Source organism: Mesoplodon mirus (assembly GCF_964341445.2).
Source record: "Mesoplodon mirus genome assembly, chromosome: 3".
Taxonomy (NCBI): domain Eukaryota; kingdom Metazoa; phylum Chordata; class Mammalia; order Artiodactyla; family Ziphiidae; genus Mesoplodon; species Mesoplodon mirus.
In genome coordinates, this window is record NC_138978.1 from 25,678,576 (window position 1) to 25,697,602 (window position 19,027).

Genomic DNA, 19,027 nt, shown 5'->3' on the forward strand with positions numbered 1-19,027 from the left:
TCTTCAGTGAAAACCCAGCTTTTGTGGGTTCCCCCAAGCTAGAGCTACTCCCTTCCCTCCAGCTGTTAGTCAAAACCTCGTGGTGCGACCCTGGCCGCCCCCACCCTCCTAGGCCCCAATCCCGAAGCGGTGGGGGCGGGGAAGCCGCGCGCGCCGCTTCCGCTCCTCCAGCCCACCAGAGGGCGCTGCGGCCCCACCTCTGCCTTCCCGGAGTGCTTCGCGCCGGGCCCCTTCAGCGTGGGTGAGCGAATGTGAGAGTCAGCGTCGCGCCGTGCGCGCCGTCCGCCTCCGCTGCTCGGCGCCCTTATTTCGGCTGCGAGGGGCGGGCGCGCGCGTAAAGGCATAGAGACGGGCGTTGAGCTGTCGGGCTAGAGCGTCGCCGAGTCGGAGCCGGAGCCCGAGCCGCGCGCTGTGTCTCCGCTGCGTCCGCCAAGGCCCCCGAGTGTCAGGGACAAAAGCCGCCGCTGCGCCGCCTGCTCCCGTCGCCGGGGCTCATCCGCTACCGCCGCCACCCTGAGGAGAGTCCGCCGCCGTCGCCACCCGTGAGGATCCGAGAGCCATGTCGGCCAGCAGCCTCTTGGAGCAGGTACAGGCCCGGCCCGCATGCCTCGGCCATTGTGTGTGGCGAGAGGGAGCCCGACTAGGCCCGGGCCCGCCGCCCCCGGTCGGGCCGAGCCGAGGCGGCGCCTTTAGCGGGCCTCATTTTGAGGCTCTCAGGCCGGCCGCGCCCAGCGCCTCGCCCTCGGCCCGCTCTCCCCGCTCCTCACTGGGCCTCGGAGACCGCCGGCCGCGCCGCGTCCCTTCCTCTCAGCGGGCCTCGTTTTTCTCTTGTTTCCTTCCCCTTCTTTGAAGCCCTGGTCCCCTCGCGTTGTTTGTGGCGCGGCCCCCCTCCTCCCCCTGGGCCCCGCCAGCGTCGCGCTTCCCCCGCCTCCCATCTTCAGCCTCCCCCTCACCCCATTCCTGACGCCTCTCCTTAGGCCTGCGCCTTTATTCCCGTATCGGTCCCGGCTTTAATTTGTCTCTCCTTTTCCGTTTTTTCTTCGGACGATGTGCTGCTCGGCGACGTTTCCTTCCCCCGCAGAGACCAAAAGGTCAAGGAAACAAAGGTGAGCCCAGCTCCGCCGGTGGCCCCTGGCGGGCGGGGGACCCCGCGTGGGGGGGGGCGGGGTCTCCGGGAAGCGCCCCGGGGAGAGGACCTTTCGGAAGCCGCTTAGTTTGCAGGTGCCTCACAGTTAAGTATTTGACCCTTTCGGTGTGTTCCTGCAGCTGGCGAACAGCTTTGTAGTGAACAAGGAGTAATTCATTAGGGGTGGGGGTGGATTCGGTTTTGAAATGTCCCAGGTCCTTAGTTTCCTGTAGGTCTTAGAAGGCCTTTGTTTTTCATCCTCGTGGATCGCACTCTGGAAGTGCTCACATGTGATGGGGGAGGGGAAGCGGGAGGGAATAGAAATCTAGAGGAGCCAATAAAATGACCTTTTTAGATCAACTTGCTCTGGGTGGAGGGAGACATTTTTACTGACGAACGTTGCTCAGCATTCACTCTCATCTTTATCCTTTCGAAACCCAAACTTATGTGCTCTGTGTAGTATGGTTTTTCTCTGGTTAGGAGGTATTTGATTAATTTGGGAGGTGGATTGTACGATTGAGACACTCCTAATTTGAATTTTTTCTCTTTTAGTACAAAATGGATCTGTACATCAAAAGGATGGATTAAATGATGATGATTTTGAACCGTACTTGAGTCCACAGGCAAGGCCCGTGAGTAGTTAACCATTTTCATGCTTGATCAGAGGATGCAGTATACCATTAGTCTTTCTCTGCTCTATCAGTAAATCTCATTTTCAGGGGATGACTTTCTTAATATCAGTCAATATGTTATAAAGCCAGTTGCTACAAATGTCATAGGCTGTTAAGGTTCTTATCTCTGTTGGGAGCAAACATACCATTCTCTGAGGCTAGAACTGATAACAGTTTACAGCGTACTAACAGCAGCACTTGTCCGAGTAGCTCTTCCTCCCTGGCAAGAATGTGACAGTGCAGAACGTAGGAATACTTGCCGGGGTTAAATGTTTTCATCCCCCAGGCATTCTTCTGTTAGGAAAATTGGATTCATACGTGATGGGAAAAACTAACATAAAATCACCTGAACTTTATTCAGTGCTGCAGAACTGAGTATCTTCGTTTTGTCTAGTCACTAGTTAGTGGGTTCTTAGGTCATCAGAACTATTTTGGAGCTGGGTACTCTTTCAAGTTGAGCTCCATCTACATCTGTAAAGAGCAATTTTGTATATATCTGGCTTCTTAGGGGTGCTGTAGTATTTACAAAATGGAGTTGAAGGAAAATAAAATACTGTTGAGAACAGAGATCAAGAATGATGGAATTCCAGTTTTTGCAGTGTAATCTGTCTTCTGATATGAAGGTTAGTTGCATGTAGGTCCATATATGAACATGAACTGTGTACAGAGACTTCTTTGATTTAGCAGTTCTTCTGTGTTACTGTCTTGGATCCCAAAGACAGGCACAAAGTTGTAACTCACCAGACTAATAAACCAAAAGGAAAATTGACAACACATTCAGAATATCCTAAAAGAGGAAAAAGTTTGTGGAACATTTATATAAATTCTGAACAGATGGTGTATGATACGCATAACAGTCTTGAATAACTTGACATTAGTGCGTGCGCATGTTTGGGCCTAATGCTTACATAAAACTTTTTGATGCCTTGTGTAGAATTTTCTGAATTGAAAGTGTAGAAACCACTTAAGCAAGTGATTAGAAAAAAGTTTTTGCAGAAGACAACTAGTTAATCAGGAAAAGTAGGGAAGGAAGTAGAGGAATGAACTGTTAATGGGTTCTTGCTCTTGAGGTACTTTGCTTACATAATCATTATAACAAGGAGAGTGGGAGCATTTGGAAACGTAATTCTAGGTAGTTCTTGTGAAACATTGTGTAATTCAGATTTTTGAGCTCAGGGGCATGTGGGAACCTGCCAGTTCAGGTGTAGGCATTCAGCTCTATAGTGGCATAACCTGTGATATTAAGTGTGTTTGTTTTTTATTTGTTAAGTAAGCTAAAGCTTAAATATTTTTGAAAAATTTGGGGGGGGAATATAAATTTTGGTTGAATAGACATAATCTGAGACTAGTCTGTCAAGGCTATTTCATCTACTTTTTAACCAGTTTTTTTTTTTTAATTTTTGGATTTTATTTACTTTTTTATTCAGCAGGTTCTTATTAGTTTAACCAGTTTTTCATCACCTTATATTGGAATAATTCTTCAGCCTTAATCTATTAAGGGTGGACTGAATTTCTTATTCATAATGGATTTGGGGCTGTTAAAATTATAACACTGTCTTCGAGAAATAGACTTCTCTTAAACTTGAGGGTATATGTGAAAGACTTAGGTTTTTAAAAGAAAATTTAGAATTGGCAGAGAGAAGCACCACCATTTTATCAAACTATATTAGTTGAAATATTTAATCTTCAGGAGATGTGTTTGAATTGGCAGAGAAAAGCGCCACCATTTTATCAAACTATATTAGTTGAAATATTTAATCTTCAGGAGATGTGTTTTAGTGGCTAGGAAGAAGTACTATTGGCTTTGGTAATACACGCTTAAGGCCTGACATAGTTATGGTCATCCGGGTCTCTTAAGAACAAAACTCCCTATTGACTAGTTAGTGGATTCTTAGATACCAGAGCTGTTTTGAAGTTAAAGTAGCCTATTTTTGAGTTGAGCTGAGTCTATATCTATAGAAACCAATTCTGTGTATCTCTGGCTTCTCATTTAAGGGAGTACTTTGTGAGTTATAGGATTTATAAAAAAGAACTGTCAGTATAAATGAAAGTAAGAATGTTTCTGCAATGTAATCTACCTTCTAATGTGAAGACTAGTTGCGTATAACTTTATTTCTGGTTGTCATTCTGAAGGATGATTCCTTTTTTAAAGACGTGGACTGTACTGTGTCTTTAGAATTATATTCCTGTTTTTAATGAAAAAGTTAGGTGTGCATTTTAGCTTACGGCCTTAACTTTTACAGGTGAAGCACAACAGGTAGCAGCATTTTTTTGGTTTTGAATCCTCTGGAAGCCAGTGTGCATTTTCTTTCCAGGTTATAATTAAATAGTGGCATCTCTTGATGTTCCCAGATGGTTTGCCGGGAGGCTTTACTATAGAGTAGGTGTACTGAACCTTGATTTTTGGTTTATGGTTGAGGAATGGCTGCACAGATTTTTGGGATAGAACTTGAAATTTCCAGTTATTTTTGTTTTATCTATTATATGGTAAGTTTTCATAGGAAACTCTTGTGAATATTTTTTTTCTGCCACTATTCCCACTCTTTCAGTCCAGAGATAGTGGTTTTAATGAAGGCATCATCTCAGTACATCTATAGAGGAAGACTTAAACTTAGTGAGATGACGGGTTTTCCTTTTTCTGAATTGTAGCACTAAAAGGTAAGGCTGGTATTTAGTGTATGTCAGTTTAATTTTAAATGTTTAAGCAGTTCAATTATTAAATCAAAGTATTATCTAAGTCTATAAAAATAGCAATTTTATGGGAAGAGACCATCTGAAAAGGTCACTTTCCTTTTTTATGGTGACGACTGAAATATTTGAATTGTGTGACTAATTGGGAGAGGAAGTGTCCTGGTCGTTTTATGTATTTTTGTGTTTAGTTTTAATTAACCCTTTTTTCTTCTTCCACAGAATAATGCATATACTGCCATGTCAGATTCCTACTTACCCAGTTACTACAGTCCCTCCATTGGCTTCTCCTATTCTTTGGGTGAAGCTGCTTGGTCTACTGGGGGTGACACAGCCATGCCCTATCTAACTTCTTATGGACAGCTGAGCAACGGAGAGCCTCACTTCCTACCAGATGCAATGTTCGGACAACCAGGAGCCCTGGGTAGCACTCCATTTCTTGGTCAGCATGGTTTTAATTTCTTTCCCAGTGGGATTGACTTCTCAGCTTGGGGAAATAACAGTTCTCAGGGACAGTCTACTCAGAGCTCTGGATATAGTAGCAATTATGCTTATGCACCTAGCTCCTTAGGTGGAGCCATGATTGATGGACAGTCAGCTTTTGCCAGTGAGACCCTCAATAAGGCTCCTGGCATGAATACTATAGACCAGGGGATGGCAGCCCTGAAGTTGGGTAGCACAGAAGTTGCAAGCAATGTTCCAAAAGTTGTAGGCTCTGCTGTTGGTAGCGGGTCCATTACTAGTAACATCGTGACTTCCAATAGTTTGCCTCCAGCTACCATTGCTCCTCCAAAACCAGCATCTTGGGCTGATATTGCTAGCAAGCCTGCAAAACAGCAACCCAAGTTGAAGACCAAGAATGGCATTGCAGGGTCAAGTCTTCCACCACCTCCAATAAAACATAACATGGATATTGGAACTTGGGATAACAAGGGTCCTGTGGCAAAAACCCCCTCACAGGCCTTGGTTCAGAACATAGGTCAGCAGCCAACCCAGGGGTCTCCCCAGCCTGTAGGTCAGCAGGCTAACAGTAGCCCACCAGTGGCTCAGGCATCAGTAGGGCAACAGACACAGCCATTGCCACCACCACCACCACAGCCTGCCCAGCTCTCAGTGCAGCAACAGGCAGCTCAGCCAACCCGCTGGGTAGCACCTCGGAACCGTGGCAGTGGGTTCGGTCATAATGGGGTGGATGGTAATGGAGTAGGACAGTCTCAGGCTGGATCTGGATCTACTCCTTCAGAACCTCACCCAGTGTTGGAGAAGCTGCGGTCCATTAATAACTATAACCCCAAGGATTTTGACTGGAATCTGAAACATGGCCGGGTTTTCATCATTAAGAGCTACTCTGAGGACGATATCCACCGTTCCATTAAGTATAACATCTGGTGCAGCACAGAGCATGGTAACAAGAGACTGGATGCTGCTTATCGCTCCATGAACGGGAAGGGCCCCGTTTACTTACTTTTCAGTGTCAACGGCAGTGGACACTTCTGTGGCGTTGCAGAAATGAAATCTGCTGTGGACTACAACACATGTGCAGGTGTGTGGTCCCAGGACAAATGGAAGGGTCGTTTTGATGTCAGGTGGATTTTTGTGAAGGACGTTCCCAATAGCCAGTTGCGACACATTCGCCTAGAGAACAACGAGAATAAACCAGTGACCAACTCCAGGGACACTCAGGAAGTGCCTCTGGAAAAGGCTAAGCAGGTGTTGAAAATCATAGCCAGCTACAAGCACACCACTTCCATTTTTGATGACTTCTCACACTATGAGAAACGCCAAGAGGAAGAAGAAAGTGTTAAAAAGGTAACCAGCTTACCCTTCTTAAGACGTTAAAGGAAGGAGAAGGAACTAGAGAGAACAGGAGAGGTATTATACCGAACCATTAATAAAAGCTTTGTAAATAACACAAGTATCACTTAACAGTTCAAGCCTTAATGGAGAATAATTGGTCTTATTATTTGAACCTTAGCGTGAAAGAATATGGGAACATTAATGGAGGACAGAAATGTGGGCTTAAGTTAACGGAAAGCAGAAACAACCATAGAGAAACTGGCTTTACATGATGCAGAAAGAGGTGAAGAATGAGTCTGAAAAAAACACAAAGGGAATAATTGAAGTGATAGAAACGTAGAAATGAAAGTAGGAGAAGATAGAGGCTGTAATGTGGCAGAGAAAAAAATAATTCTGTCAGAATTAACTTTTGGCCTTGCTGGGGTACTGTGGTTATTTTCAAGAGTTGGTGTGTCACCAAGCCCTGACACTTCTGCCTGCCTGCCTGCTGACAACTGGCAGCGTTAAGAGGATGTTTCTCAGACCTTTCTTCCTTCTGTCTTTTGTAGTGTTCTGCTTAATCACTTTTTTTTCAAAATCTTTTTCCCATTAGAAAAGGTAATTATATAAAACTTGGAAAGCAGATCATCCGAAAAAGCTGGCCTCTTGCTCTTAACATTTGGTTGTATCCCTAAAGATTCACTTTCTCTTTTCCTCCGTAACAAGTGGGAATCTTGGACAGAGAGATAGGGAATAGTTCCAAAGTAAAGAGTTGAATTTATTTGAAAGGGTTGGTAATGCTTGATCCCAAGTATTGAGTGTAAACTCTAGGACCATAAGAAAATGATAAAATACTGGTTGGGGCAGATCATATTATCCAGAAGTTAGACATGTTGAAGTATAGGAAGTAGGTGAAAAGATAATGGCAAGGAGAAAATGTTTTTAAAACATATGTATATATTAATGATAGAATCCTGAGTGGTTATCTTCAGATGTAAAATAAACAAAACCTAACAGACTTAATGTAAATACATTTTCCTTGAATTTGTCATTAATTCATAGGGATCTTATGTAATTGATCTAGGACCTGAGGCACTTGTTATGCCTCTATAAAGACTTATTTCTTTGAGCAGTGGGAGGAGGACTACTCAAAGAAGTAAGTTTGCTCTGGTAGATTCTTGACCTCCATAACACAGAATCAGAGGTCCATAGTTGTCTAACTAAAAGCAGGATGGTTGACTGTTTTATTTTTGGCTGCATTGGGTCTTCGCTGCTGCTTGCGGGCTTCCTCTAGTTGCGGTGAGCGGGCTTCTCATTGCACTGGCTTCTCTTGTTGTGGAGCATGGGCTCTAGGCGTGCGGGCTCTAGGGCACAGGCTCAGTAGTTGTGGCACACGGGCTTAGTTGCTCTGCGGCATGTGGAATCTTCCCGGACAAGGGCTCGAACCCGTGTCCCTTCCATTGGCAGGTGGATTCTCTTAACCCCTGAGCCACCAGGGAAGCCCAGGATGGTTGACTCTTTGTCTTCCAGTGTGTACAGACAAATAAGAAATAGAGGTATACTTGTCAGTGATGCTGAAAGTATTGGGGAGATAGAGCCAGGTTACTGGAAAGTTGGCTGTCAGAAAAAACTTGGTACTTTTTAGTTCTTTAAACTCTTCCCCTTTCCTAGAGTTTAACAGTTTAACTTAAAATCCTCCAGAATCTATAGAAAAGAGATATTTGATTATTTTTGCCAAACATCTGAAAGGCTCTAAAGATGTCTTAACAGGCTTCTGTTTCTAGAGGAACAAGGAAGGAGGCTGTGGCCTTCTAGGCATCATGTAGTGGCATAGCAGATTAGGAACGTGTGTGGGGGCATCCAGGTACTTGGTTTAACTACTTGAAATATGCATAGTATTTGTCACATATTAAGAATCTGCTTACTTTCATCTGCAAAGTTCTGTCCTACATCTTGTGATTTAAGAGCAAGAAGGCAAAGATAGGAATATTTTTTGGAATGTGCAGCATAGCCGCTAAAATAAATTTGTATTTGTTAGAACTAGTGGGAAAGCTTGTGTTTAAAAGTGAAGTAGCAAGTCTGAGGATTGTTAATTTGTGTGCACTTTTAATCAAGTATACATCTGTATTAAATTCACTTGAGTGGTTCAGTGAATGATAAAACTTCATAAGTAGGTGTAAGATTCATTGACTAGCCTTGTGTTTTCAGTGAGTGTAATAATAATCAAGGTTTAGGGTCTTTGTTAAGCTAACTAATGGTTCTTAAAACCGTTCTGTAAAGACTTTTGATGAATGAGTATCCTAATTGTTCTGAGGCTGGTGAACAAACCACCAAAAGTAAAAACTTAAAAGCTTCAATTATACTTGTGTCAGATTACTTTTTAGTTTACTTTCTTTAAGAAGAGCTTGCTGGGGTTTCAGGAAGGTCCCTGTGATTGCTTCCAAACCCAGCTACCTTTTCAGTCAGTATTGCCTTACTCCTGTGTTGCCCACTGTTACCCTTTAACATCCTTACATAACTGACTGTAAACTGTTCTTCCCGTTTTTATTAGGCTTCCAAGACAAAACAAGTTTCATGATAATGGGACTGATAGCTCATTGAAGCATTGACTCCCTTAAGTGGGGTGTTTGTATGTGTGCCTTGGTATTATTTACAAGACTGAAAAAAATCTTCCAGCCAAATGGAAACTCAGTAGGGAAATACTTAAAACTTCATCCTGAAAATGATGTCACAGCTGTTCTAAAGTTCCGTGATTGGGCATGTTTCTTGGCAGAACACACTGAAGCAGAACTACAGCCATTTTTGCCTTGTTCTGTCACATGATCTAATTCAATACCATAGAACCTTCAAGATCTGTCTGGCTTGGATATTTTGGATCTGTCTGGCATGACACTTCGAGCAAATTTTAGTGACTTCGTTTACTTTGTTGTATACTTCAGATACTATTTTGTAAACTGCTTTCTGCATTTATTTAGAACTTTCCTCTAATTGTTATTTCTTCTGTGACATCACTTTTTAAAAATTTATTTTATTTTTGTTTGCGTTGGGTCTGCGTTGCTGCGCGTGGGCTTTTCTCTGGTTGCGGCGAGCGGGGGCTGCTCTTCCTCGCGGTGCGCAGGCTTCTCGTTGCAGTGGCTTCTCTTGTTGAGGAGCACAGGCTCTAGGCGCGTGGGCTTCAGTAGTTGTGGCTCACGGGCTCTGGAGCGCAGCCTCAGTAGTCGTGGTGCACGGACTTAGTTGCTCCGTGGCATGTGGGATCTTCCCAGACCAGGGCTGAAACCCGTGTCCCCTGCATTGGCAGGTGGATTCTTAACCACTGAGCCACCAGGGAAGCCCTGTGACATCACTTTTTTTTAAAATTTTTGAATTGTATTTAATTTATTCTTTTATACAGCAGGTTTTTGTTATCTATTTTATACATATCAGTGTATATAGCTGTGACATCACTTTTGATGGCTTCATAGTATTCTATCAAAAATTTATTGTAGTTTACCAGTCCCCATTACTGAATATGTCAGCTTCTTTATAATTTTTTTCCAGCTAAAATAACACTTGTAAACATCCTAAGATATAAATATTGATTCATACCTATCCTTAAGTGCTGTGTCAAAGGATATATGCTTTTTGAAGGTCTTGCCTGTGCTGTATATTGCCATATGAGCTTTTCTCTTAAAATTTTGTTGTTGTTGAGTATTACTGTCAGCTATTCAGAAGATGATGGCAGTCAGTTAATCTTTTTCTCCGTCTCAACTTTGGAATAGTGGGGCATAAAGGGAGAGGTACTCCCTGCAATAGTGATTTTTTTTTTTTAAAGAAACCTCATAAAATAGTTGGTTTAGTTCCCCCCCCCCCCAATATTTATTTATTTGGTTGTACCCGGTCTTAGTTGCAGCAGGCAGGCTCCTTAGTTGTGGCTCCAGGGCTCCTTAGTTTGCCACACGCGGGCTCCTCATTTGTGGCATGCGAACTCTTAGTTGCAGCATGCATGTGGGTCTAGTTCCCTGACCAGCGATTGAACCCGGGCCCCCGCATTAGGAGTGCGGAGTCCTATCCACTGTGCCACCAGGGAAGTCCCTAGTTGGTTTAGTTTTGTCTTATCTTTCTAGCTTTTTAACTTTAGTGAAAAATAAGATAGTCTAGTAGGGGAGACTAAGGGCTGTGTAATTCTCTTAAAGTCTAGCCCAACATTAGACTCAGTCAGGCACTTGGGTGAAGATTTTTCTGAATAACTGGAAAGCTAAGGGGAGATTTAGGAGAGACAGATCTAGAGTAAATATTACTATAGTGACAACAGCTTAAGGTGTATATTTTAAAAAATTTCATTGCTATTAAGTGAGAATAGGATTTTTTTTTTGGACCGAATTATTTAATTTGGTTCTTTGTAAGAAGTTTAGAGCACTACTTTGTGAGGATAAATTCCGTTTGTAAGAGCGAACACAGAGCGGAGGTAACCCTGGAGTTGAGGAACAGCTTCGATTCTTCGCAGAATTTGTGAGTCCACAGCTTTCTGATCAACCTTCCGCTGCTCTGTAATCTCGTATTTCTCTCTGTGTCGAAGATCTCACCTTCCTGGTGCCTGGGCTTACGCAGTTTCTTCTTCTTGAAGTAAGCATCAGTGAGATGTTCTGGGATTTTCACACCACTGACATCAATTTTGGTGGAAGTGGCAATGACAAATTTCTGGTGTGTTCTCCACAGAGGAACTCGATTGAGGGACAGAGGCCCAGACATAAGTAGCAAGCCACTGCTCAACTGCTTCAGGAAAATGACCCTTTTGCTTCTGTGGCACCCAGTGAGGATAATCAGAAGGGTCCCAGGAGTGATGCTAGCGTGCAGTTTTCTCACGTGCTTACTGAAGGGTTTTTTGCCGTGACTCAACAGCTTTAGAGGCACATCTTCAGTAGAATAATACCTAGGCATTTTGTGAAGTGTAACCACCCAGGTACCACCATTCTTGTCACCACCAACTGGTTTTGTGACAGTAGCAAAACCCTTCATCTTCTTTTTCTTTTCAACCTTGGATTTAGCTGCTGAATACTTCCTCTTGTACAAGGCCTTTCTGGAATACACAGCCGATCGGGAATATCTGCCAATTCCTCTGACCAGGACAGGGTTTTGGCTGCAATGGGGCTTCCCCTTCTTAACCTGCTTCACCTTTTTAACCTTGCCACCAGCATCAGCCTTCTTGGCTTCAGGTTTTTTCTCCTTAGTATCTGGCTTCTCAGCCTTTTCACCCGCCATCTTGCAAGATGAGAACTCAGGATTTCTTTACCTTTAGGATTATTCTGATTTTCAAGCAGAAGACCTAAAAATGGTGACTTGGAGTGTGTTTGGACATACTGAAAATTATTATGGTGTTTAAGAATTGAGATGAAGCTATTTATCTTTTCTTCGAACAACTTTACTGTGTGCTAGACACTACAGAGAAACCACGTATGTATTGTCACGGAGCCTTATGTTAGTGACAAGAAACAATACAAAATGAAAAGTGTTTTCTCAAGGTATGCACAAGGTGCCAGTTTGGAAGCTTGAAGGTTGCCTAACCCAGCTTGGGGTGTGGGTTGATTGATCATAGAAGGATCTTGCAAGTAGTGATCTCTGAGCTGAGCTTCGGAAGATGTATAGAAGATAGCCAAAGGTGTTTTGAGAAGAGTGAACATGGTTCAGAACAGCCTAAATCTGTATAGATAATAACACTGTAGAGATAATAAGTTGGAATAGGAATTCCTGTACAGTTCAAGAACAAGTCTAATTGGAGTTTGTGGAATGGGTTTCCAGGAAGGGAAGTTTGGAGATGAGATTAGGAAAAGGGAGTTAAATGAAATGTTTATGCAGTTAGTTGGATATAGAAGGAATCTACTGAGAGAGATACAAAGTTGGCTTAAAAAAAGGTACTAGAGTTTAAGAGAATGAGGAGTAAGGTCTAATTTGAGTTAGGATGGAGGAGGTCCTTGATGTAAGTAAGCTTCAGTGAAAGGCATTGGGAAACTTGGAGAAGTAAAGGTGAACCTGTACTTCGTAATAATATGTATCATTACTGTATATATATAGCTCACTTCTTCCTGCAATGTGCTTTATACATGTTATCTTATTTCTCATCGTAGTGTTTAGCTTAGTAGAGATGATTTATAAGGGGAATATGATAGCTGTTATCAAATGATCCTTCATGCTAGTGACAGCACTGGAACCAATAGGTAAAGGTTAAAGGGAGGGAGATTTTTGTAAATAAAGGGGGAACTTTCTAAAAATGGAGTCTTAGTCACAGGAGGGTTTCAAGAAGAGACTAAAAGAACTTTTATTAGGTAAATTGTAGAGAAGATTCACACATGGGGTAGTTTAGATCAGAGAAACCGAGGAGTAGAAGAGGATTAGGTGGCCCAAGATAACATTTGAGGTTCATGGAGAGGAATTGACGGTACAAAACAGGTCTTTTTAGTAAGACCTTACTTTTGTTTGTGTTCTATAATTTCTGACCTAAATACTAATTACATATAAAACATAAGAAAGGACTTGAGAACAGAAGGAGATAGATGACAGATAGGATTTGTGGATTCTCATTGAATCTCAGTATAGATTAGGTGTTTGGGTAGTTATTCATTAATATATTTACTGTGTAATAATGAAAAAAAATATAACCTAAAATGTAATAAAGACTTAGCAAAGGAACATAGAAGTGATTACTTGAGAAATGTTTCCTTCAAAAAAAAAAATCTAGTTTTCCTGTAGTGTTGGCACAAGTAATATTTCTCTTTATATAAGGAAGTTTTTTTTTTTCCTTACAGCCATCTTTTTCCTCCTAACCCTTTAACTTGGGCATTTAGTCCCTTGTTTACAAATGTTTGAGGTAATCATCTTGGCTCCATTTTCAACTTTAGAAAAAAATTTAAAATATCCAAGTTTTAGTGATACAAAAATCAGAAAAGAAAGAAACATCACTTTAGCCAAATATATTGTTTTCTTACTATTAAATCTTTAGGAAATAAATGACCATGCAGTATTGTTCTTTCCATTTAACAGTACTCCACTCCACCACTGTTTTAAATTGCTTCTTCAGAGCTAGTGAGTGGGCATCCTGTTTTAATCAGGATGGCAAGCCTGAACGTTTTGTAAAATTCTAAGGCCGTCTGTGTCTTCTTCTGTCTTGCAGATAAATTTACTTGGTTTTCTGCCAGTAGGGTTCAGGGGTTGAAGGAATTCTATTTGTATTACTCACCACCTTCCTTGCCTTGTGGATAAAATGCTTTTCTGTAGCCTTGTTAAAGGAGGACCAAAAGAGAATAGGTGATACTGAATTTGGATCTCTTTGAAGCATGCCCTTTGTATCCATCTTTCAACAAATGTTTTGTGGTTTTTTAAAAAAATTTATTTTATTTTATTTTTGGCTGCATTGGGTCTTCGTTGCTGCACGCGGACTTTTCTCTGGTTGTGGCGAGCGGGGGCTACTCTTCATTGTGGTGCGAAGGCTTCTCATTGTGGTGGCTTCTCTTGTTGGGAGCCCGTGCTCTAGGCATGCAGGCTTCAGTAGTTGTGGCCTACGGGCTCAGTAGTTGTGGCTCGCAGGCTCTAGAGCACGGGCTTCAGTAGTTGTGGCTCGTGGGCTCTAGAGCACAGGCTTAGTAGTTGTGGCCCACAGGCTTTAGTTGCTCTGCAGCATGTGGGATCTTCCCGGACCAGGGCTTGAACCCGTGTCTCCTGCATTGGCAGGCGGACCACCAGGGAAGCCCCCAAATGTTTGTGTTAATTGCTAGGATAGAACAGATAAACAAGGCACCATCACACCATCTTTGGCTTAGGACCAGACAGTGTTGTTAGGCGGACAACAAAATAGATAAAATATGAAGAGCTGTAATAGAGGGATGAAGAAATATTTTGGCTTTCTGGAGAAGTGATAAATTTGGGGAAATTAAAGTCTTCATGGGGGAAACAACATTTGATCTATAGCAAATAGAATGAGTAATTGGGTAGTCAGCACTTAAATGATAGCACAGTGCTTGGCACATGGTATACATAAAAGTTTAGCTGTCTCATCTAATGTATCATTCTCATATTTTAGATGAGGAAGCAGGCTCAAAGAGGTTATTTATACAAGGTCTCATAGCTAACAAGTGGTGGAGTTGGTACTTCAAATGTCCAAGTCCAATAATGTGCTAGAGCTAGCTAATTGTGAGCCAGTTGTTCAGCTTTCAAGAATTTTAGCAAGCTAGTTGTTAAACACAGTCGTTATTAAACAAATTGCATAAACTTAAAAATTAAATACGGGCTTCCCTGGTGGCGCAGTGGTTGAGAGTCTGCCTGCCGATGCAGGGGACACGGGTTCGCGCCCCGGTCCGGGAAGATCCCACATGCCGCTGAGCGGCTAGGCCCGTGAACCATGGCCACTGAGCCTGTGCGTCCGGAGCCTGTGCTCCGCAACGGGAGAGGCCACAGCAGTGAGAGGCCTGTGTAGTGCAAAAAAAAAAAAAAAAAATTAAATACATTGTATTAAAAGGTGTTTTAAATGCCTTTCTATTTACATTGAATTACATTGTAAACTACAGTTAGTAATATGTTACAGTTAAACTGCATAAACTTAGAATACCATTATGATTACCATTAAACCGTAATATTTAAATTCATCACTCTTAAAGTTATTATGTCTGTATCAGTATATAATGTGCTTTTGCACATGTCTTCTCAGCTCCACTGTATTCCTGTATTCCATTGGTAGTTTGAGGTCAGCCATGTTATTGACACCATGGAAATTGACAAATGCTATATACAAATCAGGACTTGATTTTTGTTGATTGTCTAGACTAAAAAGGATGGAGAAAATATTAATACAGATTTGCCACAAGGCATGTGGGATCTTAGTTCCCCGACCAGGGATTGAACCCATGCCCCCTGCAGTGGTAGAGCGGAGTTCTAACCACTCAGGGAATTCCCTTAATGCAGATTAAACTTAAGTGTGTCATGTCTCTATCCCTGACATATTTTGAATAAAACAAAATTTGAGGAATTAGTCTTCCAGAATTTGAAAATTATTATCCAGTTTAGCAAGGAAGTTGCTCAAATTGACAAGCCAGTGAAGTTCTGACATATGTCTTTGTTATTTCACTTTTGTCTTTAAGTCATTAGTATCAATAAATGAAAATATGTTGGAACTCCACCCAAAGCACAGTCTCTACTCCCAAAGCCCATGGACCACTGTGTGATATGTGGAGTTTGCCAGATAGACTGGGTCTTGTGAAATGAGTTTAATATGGAAAGAAAAAGTGATAAATCTGGAGAGGTTGGTTGGGCCTAGTATAAGAAGGGCTTTGGATTTTTATCCTGTACTTATGTTTTTAGATTGTAAGGGAGGATAGTCAGTGTAGAGTGACAGTTTAGAGGATGGGAAGGATGAAATACTTACTGAGCACTGACTTTGTTAGGTACTTTCATAGTTTTACTTTAATCCCCACACCAACTCCGGGAGGCAGTATCCCATATTTATAGGTAGGAAAATGGAAACTCAGGTTAGCAACTTACCTAAAGTCATCTATTAAATGAGGAGAGAGAAGGGTAGGTGACTCAAATACCAAATGAGAGTCTTTTACAATAGTTGGGAGAAAGACAGTGAGAGCCTGTATCAAGATAGTGGGAATGGGGAAGTTACAGTTGAAAAATGTGGTAGAAATATTTGCTGATTAGTTATTTTAAAAAAACTTAGAGAATATGGGATGAGCAGCAGGTTAGGGTTTGGAGATGTGTTGGCTTTTGGAAATAGTATTTGGGGTGCTTGTAGGACAGAAAGGTGATAGTAGGATCTGGAGCTCAGGAGAGATCTGTTGATAGAAATTTGGGAGTTTCCAGCTCAGTATAGGTAAAGGCATGGGCGAGTTTAAGATTCTTCAAGAATATTGTTAATAAGAATAATGGCTGAAATTATTGCTTATTCTGTAGTGTCTAATATGCACCTGTCCTGAATACATTAAAAAAATAAATTATTTTATTTGTTTTTGGCTGCGTGTGGGCTTTCTCTAGTTGTGGTGAGCGGGGCCTACTCCTTGTTGTGCTGTGCGGGCTTCTCATTGTGGTGGCTTTTCTTGTTGCGGAGCATGGGCTCTAGGCTCACGGGCTTTAGTAGTTGTGGCACGTGGGCTCAGTAGTTGTGGCTCGCAGGCTCAGTAGTTGTGGCACACGGGCTTTAGTTGCTCTGCGGCATGTGGGATCTTTGCGGGACAGGGATCGAACCCATGTTCCCTGCATCGGCAGGCAGACTCTCAACCACTGCGCTACCAGGGAAGTCCCTGAATACATATTTTTATGTAAGTTTTCATTTAATTCTATCATTGTGAGGTATGTACAGCCATCTCAGTTTTACAGATGAAGGCACTGAAGCACAGAAGAGAGTACATTCTTTTGCACAGTTGCCCAAACTAAGAAAGCAGAGCTGATGTTCTACTTCAGTGCGGTTCCAGAGCCAACACGCATTGAGAGAAGAGGGCCAAAGAAAGAACCCCCAGCAATAACACAATTTAAAGGATGGATTAAAGAGGGACCAAGTGAAAGGGTTTGAGAGGGAGTAGTTGGAGCTTTAGAAAGAGAACAAGGAAAGGGCTATATCTTGAGTAGAATTTCAAGCAGTGGGGTATAATCAACTTATTCAGAGACTGTAGAGAGGTAGCAGATGACTGCAAATGCCAACAACTATCTGAATAAAAGTAACATGAGAGTGCTTTGTTAGGGGTTTGAAGGTTTTGGTCTCCATACATCATTCAGCAGACTGTGCATTTGTTGTTTCTATAGTGTTCCAGCCCTTCACAACCTGTGAAGTTTTCTAAGCTGTCTGTTCCAAGTCTTTAAGGGATTTAATGAAGTAAGACCAGCTTCTGTTTAGTTAGTACGGGCTGTTTTGGTGAATTAGACCATATAACAATGTCTGAAATGCCGTTGGGTATTAAAAATGTCAGTATTCTGTTTTTGCTATGGCTAAAGATCGATCCAGAGGGGACTGCTGTTTTTCCAAACTTAAACATTTTGGGACAAGGGGTAGTTAGCGATTCTAGAATCATTTAGTATTTACTCTGAATAGTTTAAATCAAGAATTACTCAGATGTGAACCATTCTGCTTACCTGCCAGAAGTAAAGATTAGTCCTATGACAGTTTTCAGACTTTTTAAAGGTGGAATTTTTTTTTTCTCCTCCAAACAAAACTTTACTCAGAACCCCATGAATGGCTAATTTCACATGCTCAGCTCTCTTTTTTTCCCTGGGTGATCTTCAGAGCATCTCCTCTATGAAGCATAATTTGGAACCCACTAGATGACAGGAATTTTTCAAAAAATGGTGCATGGAGGTGGAGTTGGGGGTGGGGGGATCTATTTTGAAATTGAAGAAATGTAAGGAATCTGCAGCTTCAGCATGTCATTTAGGTGTATTGGTTATTTAGTCTTGGAGGAAGGGAGGGATTAGAAAAACATCTCACAACAGCTGGGGATGCTACAGCACTGGCTTTGACTGCCTTAGTTTAAGGAACTGTATGATGAAGGACTGACACCTGCACTGTATAGGAATTTCATGTAGAGGAGGAAAAGCTCTGTTCCCTGAATTAGGGAAAACAAAAGATCTCTTTCTTCACCATTGAAATCTGCAAGTCTGCAAATGAGGAAGGAGAGTGTGGTAGGCTCAGATCATCCTTTCTGCCTTTCTCCACAGAAGCAGGTAATTTAACTTAAATTTGCATCCTGCTGCCACCACCTCCAGAGCAAAGTTTTCTAGTTATAACAACTAGACTGTATAGACTAACAACTAGCTCAATAGTGTGCCCTAATGCTTTTCATCCCTTGCTGAATGAGCGATTCCTAATTGAACTGATTTAACTCCAGTTAGCCATAGGGAGGAGATGTAAGTGAAACAGTATAGTATAGTGGGTATTAAAGTGCTCATTTTACAGGATGAGACCAAGTACAGAAGAAAAGAATAACAAGACCAGAGTTGAGTCATTTTTATGGAAGACTGGCTTTGAGTTGGGTCTAGAAGGATGTATATAGGAAAAGATTGTGGAAAGAAAGATGAAGGAAGAAAATGGCTAAACCTTCAAGTTTAAGCTGTTGGGTATGTGGGGAGCGGGAAAAGGCAGGCAGTTGCTCTTTCCAACTCATTTGCATTTACTGCTGTTGTAATACCTGGTGGTTCTTATGAGGTATTTAATACTCTGCTACATGTGTCAAAGCTAAAAATGTGGACAGATCACTTGTGTAATATGTGAAGCCATTTAGAAAGGTAGACTTATATGTAAGCTTTTGACTTCATATGGACCTTTTGCGCATTCAGGGTATAGATAGCATATAGAGCTTTTAAACTGTTTGCATGTTAAAAAAAATTCGCAACGTGCAAATTTTATATTAGCATTTGCAAATTTTCCGTGTGCATTTGTTTTTCATTGTAATAACCAAATTATAAAATGTGTAGAAAATAAAAGAAAACTCACTCATAGTTCCTCTACCCTGACAAAACCGCTCATCATTTTTTGGCTTATTTTCCAACACAAGTTAGTGGTTTATACAGTTATAATCATAGTCTATGTAGTATTTTATCCTGCTTTTCCCCCTTAATACTTCAGGTATTTACCCATATTTAGCCATTTTTTGCATTTGTACATAAGGCACTTTCCATATCTTATCTCTGATCCCTTGTAACAATCCTGTAGAATAAGATTAGCTTCTTTTTTTTTTTTTTTTTTTGTCCCTGCTGCTTGGCTTGCGGGATCTTAGTTCCCTGACGAACTCGGGCCCCCTGCAGTGGA

At 41.8% G+C, this 19,027-nt stretch overlaps 1 protein-coding gene and 1 pseudogene across 2 annotated transcripts in view; one reads left to right on the forward strand and one right to left on the reverse strand.

Annotated features, from left to right (window-relative positions):
- The first annotated feature begins 242 nt into the window (after window positions 1-242).
- The window catches only part of YTHDF2 (YTH N6-methyladenosine RNA binding protein F2), a 31,969-nt gene continuing 13,184 nt past the window's right edge, over window positions 243-19,027 (forward strand). The window contains exons 1-4 of the mRNA XM_082613586.1: window positions 243-586; window positions 1,082-1,106; window positions 1,679-1,758; window positions 4,708-6,294. Of these exons, the coding sequence (XP_082469712.1) occupies window positions 560-586; window positions 1,082-1,106; window positions 1,679-1,758; window positions 4,708-6,294 (1,719 nt within the window). The 5' untranslated portion in view covers window positions 243-559. The remainder of the gene's footprint in view (window positions 587-1,081; window positions 1,107-1,678; window positions 1,759-4,707; window positions 6,295-19,027) is intronic.
- LOC309799916 (large ribosomal subunit protein eL6-like) lies at window positions 10,637-11,539 on the reverse strand (annotated as a pseudogene). The gene has a single exon. The product of its transcript is annotated as a large ribosomal subunit protein eL6-like (transcript).